The sequence below is a fragment of the Oryzias latipes genome, chromosome 24 (assembly GCF_002234675.1).
Source record: "Oryzias latipes chromosome 24, ASM223467v1".
NCBI lineage: Eukaryota > Metazoa > Chordata > Actinopteri > Beloniformes > Adrianichthyidae > Oryzias > Oryzias latipes.
The window spans coordinates 4,502,380-4,515,320 of NC_019882.2; the positions used below are offsets into that span (position 1 = coordinate 4,502,380).

The 12,941-nt window shown below is 41.7% G+C and overlaps 1 protein-coding gene across 3 annotated transcripts; it reads left to right on the forward strand.

Annotated features, from left to right (window-relative positions):
* Positions 1-771: 771 nt before the first annotated feature.
* Positions 772-12,375, forward strand: rab15 (RAB15, member RAS oncogene family). Of its 3 annotated transcripts, none has more exons than XM_011491490.3 (8): positions 772-1,146; positions 8,356-8,416; positions 8,912-8,972; positions 9,317-9,394; positions 9,671-9,760; positions 11,056-11,121; positions 11,201-11,405; positions 11,556-12,375. In XM_011491490.3, the coding sequence occupies exons 1-7, from the start codon at positions 1,023-1,025 to the stop codon at positions 11,360-11,362; spliced, it is 642 nt and encodes a 213-aa protein (XP_011489792.1). In that variant the 5' UTR covers positions 772-1,022; the 3' UTR covers positions 11,363-11,405; positions 11,556-12,375. The 3 variants fall into 3 exon arrangements, with proteins under 3 accessions (XP_011489792.1, XP_011489793.1, XP_004083456.1); XM_011491491.3 differs by having other exon boundaries at positions 11,201-11,370; XM_004083408.4 differs by having other exon boundaries at positions 11,201-12,375.
* Positions 12,376-12,941: the final 566 nt, after the last annotated feature.

Genomic DNA, 12,941 nt, shown 5'->3' on the forward strand with positions numbered 1-12,941 from the left:
ATTAATTATAAAGCAACAGTAGTAAAACACAAATAGAAGATTGTAATATAATCTAGTTTTTAACATAATCACATTTGAAATATGTTTTTTAATAAACAAAATTGGAAAAAAGAAAACTTCCTCAAAAACAAATATTAATTGCAGACAAACCGTTTGTTTTCTGGTATTTTTGTGCAATGTCAAACTTCAAGTCTATAGGCTATTGTCAACAAAGTAAGGTATACTTAGAGGCCTTAATTAGTTTGCTTTAAAAAAAGCATAATTGCAGACCACTGAACGCTGTTTGACCGTTATTCCTCATGACGAGGCCCACATTTTATGCAGAGAAAGCAGAGAAAATGTCAAATGTTTAATGATGGACTCATTCCAATGCAAAAGCAATGGGAAATTTTGAATAGGACAAGTAAAACAAAGCAAACACCAGAGCTGACAGAAGATTGAGGAACAAATAGAAACATTAATTGATAATAAAAACATTGTTTAAGAACAGAGAGGTGACCATTAAAGACAATATTTACAAAAGTTCACAACAAAGCGGTGAATATGTTTTAAAATGTACTTTTTGTGTCTAAGTTTTCATATATGTAGGATATTAATTTTTTCTATTTTTTTTTTGTAGAAAGCTTGTGAAACGGCATTTACTTTTGCCTTTTTTTTTCAAATCGACAAATTAATTGTGAATTTTTAATCCAATTTTGAAGACAATAAAACACTTTCCGGTTTTATGCTGAAAATCCTCGGCGGAAGCGCACCTTCCCCCCGTCGCTTCGCCTGCGCTCTCCGCCGCACCCACTGGAAGCGCGTCTGTTTTGTTGTGCTGACCGGCCCCGCAGCATCAGCACCGCGGGAGGAGACCGAGCTCAGCCGCGGCCTCATGGGGTTCCTCTGCTGACATGGGAAGGAGGCGGGAAGGGATTTGGCCACTTACTGCCCAGTTAGCCTTTGTCGATATTTGATTCATAAAATTAATAATAATAGCTGAACCTAAAAAAATCCATCATTGCGATCAACAAAACAAAAGCATGGCTAAGCAGTACGACGTGCTCTTCCGACTCCTGCTGCTCGGAGACTCTGGGGTCGGGAAAACATGTTTGTTATGCCGATTCACAGACAACGAATTTCACCCTTCTCACATCTCGACTATCGGTAAGCTTCTGCACCTTCAACCCCCAAATTTATTCATTTATTCTCTTTTTTATAACCCATTATGTGTGTTTTGATGCATGCATTCTTCACATCCCATTCTTCTCTCTTTTTAAGCCAACAAAATGTAATTGTGGCCCCACAAAAATAAATGCATTTTCTTGTAATTCTGATCGATACATTTGTTTGGACAGATGCTCAATACTCATAATTTTTTCATTTGAATACAGTCTCAGTATGCATTCCAGTTCAAACCCATGTCAGGACTTTAAGTTTCAGGTGGTTTGTCAATAAAATGTTTTGTGTTGCACCATGTTTGAGCAACTGCCTCACCTACATTTGTTTATTGACTCTTCAGAGTAAAAGCAGCTTTTCTCAGGCTGGATTAGCAAAATGGGACAGACACACCCACTCACCAGTGCAGGGTCAAATGTCGCTGCCCATCAGGTTGGCAGTCATTTGACACAAAATAAAGAACACAAAATATGGAGTTGAAAAGTTAATGTATTTTCTGCTTTTATTTTGAAATCTGTGTTTTTATAAAACTAGAAGAAGAAAGAACACAAGCTTTTCAATGCCCCTTAGATTTGGAAGATTTTGTTTTCGCAATTCCTTCTCCTTAAAATTCAAAAGCACCCAACATTTTTCTTTAAAAATAAAAAAAAGTCCCTTTTACAAAATTAAACACGTACTTGGATCCTCCTAACTCCTTGAGCATCACAAGGAAGCTACTTGGGGGGGAAAATGTTTGTGTGCAAGCTCACAAAGGTGGCATTTCCTTTGTTGTTCGCACCTTTATTACTGGAATATTGTGAAAATGTGTTTACGTGAATTCCTGGCTCAAGCCGAATGAAATAATATTGCATATGATATGACTATATTAGCAGTGTGGGTGTAGCTAACATAAACCTCCGTTGCCAAGGAAATACAAAAAAAGAACTTTAGGAGATCTTCTAAAAAATTACATATACCTGTTTGTCACCCCCAGGCGACCAAAAAATACCATGGTTGCTATGGAGATCAAACCAACATAAAAGCCACCATTTGGAAAACAGTGTGTTGGTTTTTTTTGTTTTTTTTGAATAAATTTTTAAGTGCAGCTCTGACCGGGGTGCCAGAGGCACAATGGGAGAGTGAGGGGTGTGTAGCAGCCGCTCAGCCAGTGAGGGGGTGGCAAGGCCCCAACATTGCTTTAATTCTTAACTAAAGTTTGGCTGTGTAACAATTGCTGAAATTCCCATAAAAGTAAAAAAAAATAAAACAGTATCACGATTGTAATCAAATGTAAAGTGGGTGTGGGTGTTTTCTTTAATGCTTTTGCGAGGTTTTAGAGGATTTTTCCAGTTGTTACCCAAAAGGTTTGCAAACCTTCTTTTAATTCTATCAGAAAAATGTCTTTTATTTTGAAGTTCTTAGGTAATAACTGCAGAGACCGTCATCCTGCATCGTACCACAGAGCAGAAGGATAAAAAAAAACTCAGAAATTGAGAGAAATGTATCTTCTTTTCCACTAGATAATTCATTAGATCTCATTTAGCAGAAAAAAACTGAAACTTTATAGTTATGCTGACTATATCTCTGTTTTTTTAATGCTTTGGTGTAAAAGTAGGTATTTTTAAATAGCTGTGTACTCGCAAGCATTTGATATATTCAGAGTTTTGCATCCAGCATTGCAGGTGGGCGCAATCCGAATAAGATATCAGAGCAAAACCAGGACAAGACCTTTTATTTTAAATAAAACCAGGTTTCATTTCATTCACTTTTTCACCATAAACATTTATAAAATGTTTGTCATGATTTTTCATCTTTGCTTGGAACTTTAACTCATCCTTTTGCAGTAATTAACTAATTATACATCCAAAAGATTTCTTGTTATCATTTTCAACCTGTTCAATTATTAATTCATGGCCATTTATTTATTTCTAAACCTAAAAAAAAGGGTCTGAAGATGCACTTTCTGATATTTGACTGCATTTCCAATCTAATTCATTATTTTCTAATTTCAGTTTTTAAAAAAACTGACTAAACTAATTGCAAAAATTAAAAAAATCAGACCCCTTTGTTGCAAATGTCTTCTGTTTAAATCAGATTTGTGCCAAATCTGACCTGCTAAGTCTCTTTTTGTTGAGAGATCTTGTTTTATTTCCCAGGTCACGGTTTGTTGGTCTTTAGAGGGCTGTTGAGGTGATTTACGTTTTGGTTCAGGAGCTTTAACCTCGCTCGCCGCAGCCTCGGCGGTCTATTAACCCGACTCCTTTTTGGAGCTCTTTGCTGCCTCCAAAATATCAGCCTGACACACGCCTCTACATCACATCTCAATAAGCTGCTGTCTTCATGGTCACGTCTGCCGTAACGCGCTCGGCCAGCCGCCGCTCGTTCATCTGGAAGGTCAGGCTGTCATCCTGCTGCTGTTTAAGCTTTTGCTGTCAGGATACAGAAAGTCAAGAATCATATTTTTTACCAATGCGTACATCATAAATACTTTAAAGACCCATGAAAATGATGAAAGGTGGGTTTTAGTATGTTCTTTTGTGGACTTTTTCTGATGATAGAAGAGATGAACATTCCATTTCTGAGTATTTCTTTAATTCAAATCGTTGTGAATCAGGAGCAGACGAAAAAGTGCCACTTGACAAAGATCATAGAAAAATACGCTGAGCGGAGCCACAAGCTCCCTGCCCTGCTCCATTCCGATGCATCTAATTGCAACCAAACAGATCCACGAGGGTCTTGGCTTTCCTCCTCCAAGCTGGCGGGAGAGGCTGGAAACAGAGAGCTCAGTTATGGGTGATGGAACGGGGGGCGGGGCTGCTCACAAGTAAATATCTAATGAACTCCTGCCGTTCTGCAGAAACTATGTCCTTGAAAACAACAGTAGTTTTAAAAGACTGTTGGAAAACGCGGAGTGGGCCTTTTAATGATTTGAATGGGGTTTATGAATGTTCCCAGTGCACGCAAAATCCTACAATGAAAACTTGAGAGAGTGGAAGTAGAAAAATGGGGGGTCATGGGGTCAAATTTGGCCACTGTGTTTATTTAATTAAATCACTATATATATATACATATATAAAAAAACAACAAAAAAAAAAAAAACGCCCCTCTCACCCTCCGCGGGTGGTTTCTCCTCCAAGCTCGGGTCCTCTACCAGAGGCCTGGGAGCTTGAGGGTCCTGCGCAGTATCTTAGCTGTTCCTTGCACTGCGCTTTTCTGGACTGAGAGGTCTGAGGTCTTTCCAGGTATCTGTTGTAGCCACTCCTCCAGCTTGGGGGTTACTGCCCCGAGTGCTCCAATTACCACAGGCACCACTGTCACCTTCACTTTCCAGGCTTTCTCCAGTTCTTCTCTGAGTCCCTGGTATTTCTCCAGTTTCTCATGTTCCTTCTTCCTGATGTTCCCATCGCTTGGCACTGCCACATCCACCACAACGGCTTTCCTCTGTTCTTTATCCACCACTACAATATCTGGTTGGTTTGCCATTACCATCCTATCAGTCTGGATCTGGAAGTCCCACAGGATCTTTGCCCTCTCATTCTCTACCACCTTCGGAGGTGTTTCCCATTTTGACCTTGGGGTTTCCAGTTCATATTCTGCACACATGTTCCTGTATATTATTCCAGCCACTTGATTGTGGCGCTCCATGTATGCTTTCCCTGCCAGCATCTTACATCCTGCAGTTATGTGCTGGATTGTTTCAGGGGCCTCTTTGCACAGCCTACACCTTGGGTCTTGTCTGGTGTGGTAGATCTGAGCCTCTATTGCTCTGGTGCTCAGGGCTTGTTCCTGAGCTGCCAGGATGAGCACTTCAGTACTGTCCTGTAGGCCAGCCCTCTCTAGCCATTGGTAGGACTTCTTGATATCAGCCACTTCAGTTATGGTCCGGTGGTACATCCCATGCAGGGGTTTGTCCTTCCATGAGGATCTGTCCTCCAGCACTGTGTCCTCTGCTCTCCATTGCCTCAGACATTCACTGAGCACACTGTCATTTGGGGCCTTGAGCTTGATGTACTCATGCATCTTGGATGTTTCATCCTGGATAGTGGCTTCTACACTCACTAGTCCTCGGCCTCCTTCCTTGCGGCTAGCATACAGTCTCAGTGTGCTGGATTTGGGATGGAACCCTCCATGCATGGTGAGGAGCTTTCGTGTTTTAACATCCGTGGTCTGTATCTCTTCCTTTGGCCATCTTATTATTCCTGCAGGGTATCTGATAACTGGCAGTGCGTAGCTGTTTATTGCCCGGGTCTTATTTTTGCCATTGAGCTGGCTTCTCAGGACTTGCCTTACTCGTTGGAGGTATTTAGCTGTTGCAGCTTTCCTTGTTGCCTGCTCCAGGTTGCCATTTGCCTGGGGAATTCCAAGGTACTTGTAACTGTCCTCGATGTCTGTTATTGTTCCTTCTGGGAGTGAGACCCCTCCTGTGTGGACTACCTTGCCTCTCTTTGTCACCATCCGGCTGCATTTCTCGAGCCCGAATGACATCCCAATGTCAGTACTGTAGATCCTGGTGGTGTGGATCAGGGAGTCAATGTCACGCTCGCTCTTAGCATATAGCTTGATGTCATCCATGTAGAGGAGGTGACTGATGTTGGCCCCATTTCTGAGTCGGTATCCATAGCCAGTCTTGTTGATTATTTGGCTGAGGGGGTTCAGACCTATGCAGAACAGCAGTGGGGACAGAGCATCACCTTGGTATATCCCACATTTGATGGACACTTGTGCAAGTGGCTTCCCATTGGCTTCAAGGGTGGTTTTCCACAGCTTCATCGAGTTTCCTATGAAGGCTCTTAGAGTCCTGTTGATGTTGTACAGCTCCAAGCATTCAGTGATCCATGTGTGTGGCATTGAGTCATAGGCCTTCTTGTAATCAATCCAGGCTGTGCACAGGTTGGTGTGTCGTGACTTGCAGTCTTGGGCGACTGTTCTGTCGACCAGGAGTTGGTGTTTGGCTCCTCTGGAGTCTCTAACAATGCCCTTCTGTGTGTTACTCATGAATTGATCCATGTGCCTGTTTATCTTGGTTGCAATGATGCCTGACATGAGCTTCCATGTTGTGGACAGACAGGTTATTGGCCGGTAGTTGGATGGGATTGCACCCTTTGAGGGATCCTTCTGGATCAGGATCGTTCGCCCTTCCGTTAGCCATTCGGGGTGAGTCCCATCCCTAAGCAGCTGGTTCATTTGTGCTGCCAGGCGCTCGTGGAGTGCGGTAAGCTTCTTTAGCCAGTAGGCATGTATCATGTCAGGGCCCGGTGCTGTCCAGTTCTTCATACCTGAGACTCTTTCTTGGATGTCAGCCACTGTGATGGTTACTGGATTCTGTTCAGGGAGGTTGCTATGTTCTTTTCTCAGAGAGACCAGCCACTGGGCATTGCTGTTATGTGCTGTCTCTTTCTCCCACATACTTTTCCAGTACTGTTCAGTTTCCAGCCTTGGTGGGTCTGCTCGGCTGTTTTGACCCTGCCACTGAGCGTACACTTTTGCAGGTTGAGTTGCGAAGAGCCTGTTTATTCGTCTGGCTTCATTGTCTCTTGTGTACCTCTTTAGGCGGCTGCTCAAGGCTAGGAGCCTTTGTTTGGCAGTTTCCAGTGCTTCAGGTATGGACATCTGGCTGTATCTCTTAGGTACTTGCTTTCTCATTGTACCTCTTTGAGCCTCTGTCAGCTTACTCACATCCTTCCGAGTTGCCTTGATTTTGGCCTCTAACCGTTGCTTCCATGGTGGGTACTGTTTTCTTCCATGGTTGCTCTTATAGCCAAGCATCTCAAGGATCACTGCTGCTGAAGTGTAAACCAGTTCATTGGTTTCTGTGATGGTTGTGGTAGGAATTGCCCTCAATGCTTCATTCACAGTTTCCAGTAGACTTTCAGGCGGTCCATCACTTAACCGTTGTAGCTGGTGTCGGGGTTGCCTAGTGTTCATTGTAGACATGATCTTGTCTTTCAGGTCAGTTGCTGCCTCGCTCAGTGTAATTGTGGTTGTTGGGGCTGTGTACCCAATCTCAGGGTCTCTGACCTGTTGCTCTGGCTCTCCCGTGGCATTGTATTGTATTGCTTCAATCTCAAGTTGTGATAGGCGTTGCCGTTTGTGGATGTTAGAGCACTGGGCTACCAGTTGTTTGGCAGTTAGCCCTGATTGTGGGTTTCGAAGCATCCATTCATTCCACATTCTCTGCATGTAACCCCTCTGGGTGGGATTACTTGAGTAGTAGCATTCTAACAGAACCTTGTTCTCACATCTAGTCCATTTCCGTCTTGTTCCAGTAGCCCACTTTCCATCAGGGTGCTCTGGTCCCTCAGCACCTGACGCAGACCTTGTTTGGCCGGGCGACGTCTGAGCCGGCATGACATGTGGTTCATTGTCTCTCATGTTGTGAGGTAGGCGGTAGCGTTAAGGGTCTCGCCCAAGGACCCTCACTGGGTGATGTTAATTCCCCGTTATTGTTATGGTAATTGACCCATTTCCATTGTCATGGTAATTGCCCCATTTTTCATTGCCATTAATTGTTCATTCCGCCCTGGGAATCGAACCCGGGTTTCCTGCATGACAGTCCTGCACCTTACCAACCGAGCTACCCAGCCGGCTGTATATATATATATATACATATATATATATATATACATATATATAAATATATATATATATATACATATATACATCTGTGTGCCGCAGATGTCGACTCACAGAGTTGGAATTGCACCCTGTTGGTTGTGATTGGTTGCCATGGAAACCTTTCCTGGAGGAAAATTCCAATCCAGAAGTTCTTTAAGTTATGTTAATAAAACTCTTCCACCTTTGTGCCCCACTCCTCATGATCACAACCCCCCCCCCCCCCCCCACCGTGCAGGGTAGCAGGCTTTTGTGAGCTCCCCCCTCTTCCCTCCATCCAAACCGATCGATCGTCCTCGGCGTGATTCCCGCTGCTTCAGGTGGCAGGTTCATTCAGATCAAGAGCTAAGTGATTAAAGGGTGCAGCAGAGGCCCCGAGGCTGTGCTTCTTCTATCGAATTAGTCTCATTTTGGAGGAAAAACAAACAAATTTGTCCTTTTAAGTATCTGTGAATCCGACGTGGCTGCAGTTAGTGATTTAATGCTTTTATTTTGAAAGTTGTGTCTGGTTTTCCTAACAAACCGCCATTGTGTGTTTGTGTTTTGCTGGTGACTGAGCCGGTCAGTCGCTATGAAGACATCTGAACCAGATCTTCTCTCGTGCAGGAGTCGACTTCAAAATGAAGACGCTGGTAATAGATGGAGTCAAAGTACGCATTCAGATATGGTGAGAAGATGAATGGAAAGCCTCCATTTCTGTTTGTGTTTTTTTATTATTTTAATGTCTATAAATTGTGATGGTTCTTTTTTTTCTATATAAATTAGGTTTGCAGCAAAGGAAGGGACATTCAAATATACTAAAAGAACCAGTCTCTTAGCGTTCTACACTCAATTGGCATTTATTTTTGATGTTTTTGAGGCAAATTTAGTAAAAAAAAGTATTTATTTATTCATTTTTTTGAAAAGATAAATACTTGTTAAAGTTGTTGAGGAGGACGACAAAGTAAAGATTCAAATATTTATTTATTTTTTGCATTAGAAATCTGATTTTTACTGGATTTTTCTATGCATAAAAAATAATAAAATGGTGTTTATCTGATACAGAGATGGTGCGCAAATTAGTGTTAATGCTTTAAAGACAAACGAGTAAAAATTAGAATTTTTTTAGACTTGTTTTGAACGCATCTAAGTAATAGAACATAAATGTATATCTGTTTTCCAGGGACACTGCAGGCCAGGAGCGGTACCAGACCATCACCAAGCAGTACTACAGACGAGCACAGGTGGCTGAATCTGAGCCTTCCGTCGCCGGTTCTGCTCCCGCCCACCCGCTGTTAATGTCACGCTGCCGGCGGGAGCGCCACCGATCCAAATCCAATCTGTTTCTGACGTTACATTCGTTACGGCTACAAGAATAACTCGGGCTCAGTCCTTGTTCCAATTAAGATCAGCGTGTGAGGAGAGTCATCCTTTCCAAAGGATGTGAAGTTTTCCAGGAGGGGACGTTTTTATGTTTGGAGACATATTTCTATCCTGGTCCAATTTCAGTTAAATATCAGTGTAGGAAGAGGCTGAAATGTGATCCAAAATTACAGGAAAAAAGGCTGAGGATGTGTGTCTTTTTCAGGGGATCTTTCTGGTGTATGACATCACCAGTGAGCGATCTTTCCAGCACATCATGAAGTGGGCTAGTGATGTGGACGAGGTGAGTCATGAAAAAACAACAACAAGGGAGGCGTCTTCTGCTGATATTTCAAAGTGACGGATCTGAGCGTGCAGAACCGGAGCTTTAGGTTTGATTATAGAGCTAAATATATGATTATAGAATATAATATTCCTATAGCGATAATTTAGCCGTTATGAACACAATTTCCTCTTTAAATCTGTCTCAATGTGTCGTCTGAGGATCTCCTTCATCATTTTAATCATGTTAACATTTCCCTCTGCCTTCAGTTGACATTTCAATCTGAACATATTGCAGTATGCTCCTGATAAGGTCCAGAAGATCCTTGTGGGTAACAAGTCAGATGATGTGGACAAGAGGCAGGTGGCCACTGAGCAAGGAGTCAAGGTGAGTCAAAGAGCCAAAATTCACAAATATTCAAGCTCTGAACCGCTGATTTTTATCATTAATCCTAGCGAATGGAAGATATTAGGTTATAAAAAGGGATGCACATCATATTTTTTGGCCTGGTTCTCAAAGGAGGACCACCTCACAGTAGGAACAAAATAGAATAATGCGTGGATCATTTAACATATACTCTAATTTTTCAAAAACATGACTGTATAACTCGGTTGTGTCTATCAAAAGCTGGATGGCTGACGTTTTTATGTGTGAAAAGGCGCCGTTTTTGTGAGATTTTCCTGGCGTGTCTTGCACCACATCCGTCATCTGTTTGCAGCCAGTTGATCTCCTGCAGCCGCTTCCTTTGCCGCAAATTTCTTTGAAGGTGGAGGTGGGTGGAGGAACACCGCAAAAAAAAAGTCCGTCTTCCTCCAGGAAATCTCAAAATCCCACTGATCGTTTTTTTAAAACAATTTTCAAAACGTTCCTTTAAAGTAGGATTATGCTGTTTTTAGGCCAAATTAAGAAAGCTGTCATAGTTTCTGCTGAGCGGCAGTAGTTCATTAGAAATTCACCTCAGAGTTGTGGGGTAAACGGTTGGTTGGTGTGGAGTAAGCCTGCCCATACTTCCCATCATCTGTCCGTCTACATTCTCTCCTGATAGCTTTCAGCCCCTAACATTATTAAAGCGATTTTGGAGCCGTACCCTTTTGATCCAGAGCTCAGACGAGGGAAAACGAAGACCTACATAGATCTATTTGTCCGCAAATGGACGCATTGGATTTGGGCGGAGCAGGGAGCTTGTGCCTCACCTGGCATTTTTTTTACGTCTTAAACACGTCATATAATTTTGTCTGTTCCTGATTCACAGTCGGGGAAAAAACAAAAACTCAGAAATGACATTTTCAGCATAACTATCTCCACATGTCATCCATATTCAACCATGAATGACATAAAAACACAATTTTGCATGCATGCTGCTACTTTTCATCCTGCGCAATTTTATTTATTTTACTTTATTTTTTTACAGCACCTGTGCCCCCCTGACTATAAATAATGACGCTCAAATGCACAGTTGGGGGTAATCGGAAGACAAGGATCATTAACATCTACATTTCACATCTTCATTTTGGCTACATCAAAATCTCAATTTCCCATCAAATCTGGAAAAATGTTTGAATTAAAGCTTCACTGTTTAGTTCCATTAAATCGGATCAGAATCAGCTGTTCCTTTCATCGCACTTGGTTGAATTGAAATGTTTAGAAAAAGTTTCAATAAATCCAATTGTTTTGTGCTCCAGCTGGCTCAGAATTATGGGATGGACTTCTTTGAGACAAGTGCCTTCACCAACCATAATATCACAGAGGTGAGGTGAAAGGAAGACGCAGAAACGGCCCGATAGAACGTTAGAAGAAAGGATGACTCCACCTCTTCCTCTGTTTCAGACTTTTACACGGCTTGCTGAGCGAGTCCTGGCAGCCAATAAGAAAGACCTGGACCTTCTCCGGATGTCCCTCAACGATGAGCTTAACCTCGCCGCTCTGGAGGAGGAGGAGGGGCTCCGCGATGGAGCGGCTGGCGACCAACAAAAACAATGCTGGTGTTAAGGAAAATAGTGGGTTTTGGTATAGTGATGGCATTTTGTGGATGGTTGGTTGAACTTTCTCAGTTTAAGAATGTTTAAATTAAATTTGGTTTAATGCAGATACTTGTACTTGAAGATTTGGCTCTTAATTAAAAAAGCATTTTTTTAATTTAACAATTGGTTTCTTTCATGGATTAAATTTTTTCTTGTTTCAGCTCAATGGTCTGAAAGCAGTGCCACGTTTTGGCCACAAGAGGGCACCACCTACATTGCAAAACAGCGTAAAAAAAAAGCACATTCTGAGGACGATTCTGTGTTTTCCACTTTCTCTTGGTGTCTGTTGTAACTGCAGCTGCCTTTAGACCACTGTTGTGTTTTCTTTAAACCAATTTGCAGCTGGTAAACAGTCATGTGCCCCCGCCTGGGGCACTGCAAGAAGATATGGCAAAACTATTCAGGTTCCCTGTAGCAAAACAGAAGGTATTTTTCTATGTTCTGTCTGTGGAAACTGGATTGATAACTGCCTGTATTGCATTGTAAATAATAAAAGCGTTATAGATTATTAAGGTCACTTGGATACCCTTTTTTCTAATATAGAGGGGCGCATGTAAAGTATTTACTTTGTGAAAATTTTTGTTAGTTTTTTCTGTCCTTTCTCCCCAGGTCGAGTTATTTTCCCCTCGCAGTTTCTCCGAGGGGCAACTGGGATCTTTGCATGTGATACTCTGCTTTTTTTTTTTTTTTTAACTCTGATAGCAACTTCAGTGAAGTTTTTACTCGTTTGACTGAAATCAAAAATAGCATACTAGACCAGAGTTGCCTCTTGAAGGGTTTACACAGAATGACCATCATATATAAGAGGAACACAATGTACATTTTTCCAACTTTATATGCCTAAAAAGATACTGAAAGAAAGCAAGTGTTAACCTGTGCTGTGTGTCAATGGCAGTATGATGTAAACTCTAGAGAAAACACAGTTGTTTTTCTGGAATCTGTTCACTTATTTGTGGAATAAACGTATTTTTTGGATATGTATGCGAAATGCTACTGCTTGAAAACAGTTGTCACATGTTTATGAGTAAATTCCTGCAGATAGAAGCAAGCGTTGTGCTTTTTTTTGGGGTGAAATTTGGAGATCTACCTGGCAGAAGTACCTTACTAAAGGTTTATTTTACCTTTATATATCCAGACAAGACAGATTAAGAACAATTTTCTTATTTTCCATGGACCAGAAAATGTGAAACAAACAAAAAACATCCACAATAACAGGTCTGATATCATTTAACTGCAGTACAACAGTATTTTTTTTTAAAACAAAACATTTCTTTTGAACGAAAAGCATCCATTTTTGTAAACCACTCCAGTCTCTGGCTGCAGACTGAAAAGATGGAGAACCAAATGAGGCTCGATTTACCGGATACATTTGACAGAGCAGCTGTTGCAAACCGGGAAATCAGGCGTGTCCAAAGTCCGGTCCAAGTTCAAATTGTTCTTCTGCCACAATCTAGCTCATTTCTCAAACATCAACTGGGAATCAAAATAGACAGGAAAGCGGAAATTACCATATTTTTTAATGAAATATGAAAAAACTGTGTCTAATC

Excerpts from the sequence above, each read along its gene's own strand:
- rab15 (XM_004083408.4), top strand. The coding sequence starts at position 1,023 with ATGGCTAAGCAGTACGACGTGCTCTTCCGACTCCTGCTGCTCGGAGAC. Across the intron at positions 8,973-9,316 it reads AGTACTACAGACGAGCACAG|GGGATCTTTCTGGTGTATGA; the intron begins GTGGCTGAATCT and ends TGTCTTTTTCAG. Across the intron at positions 9,761-11,055 it reads CCACTGAGCAAGGAGTCAAG|CTGGCTCAGAATTATGGGAT; the intron begins GTGAGTCAAAGA and ends TTTGTGCTCCAG.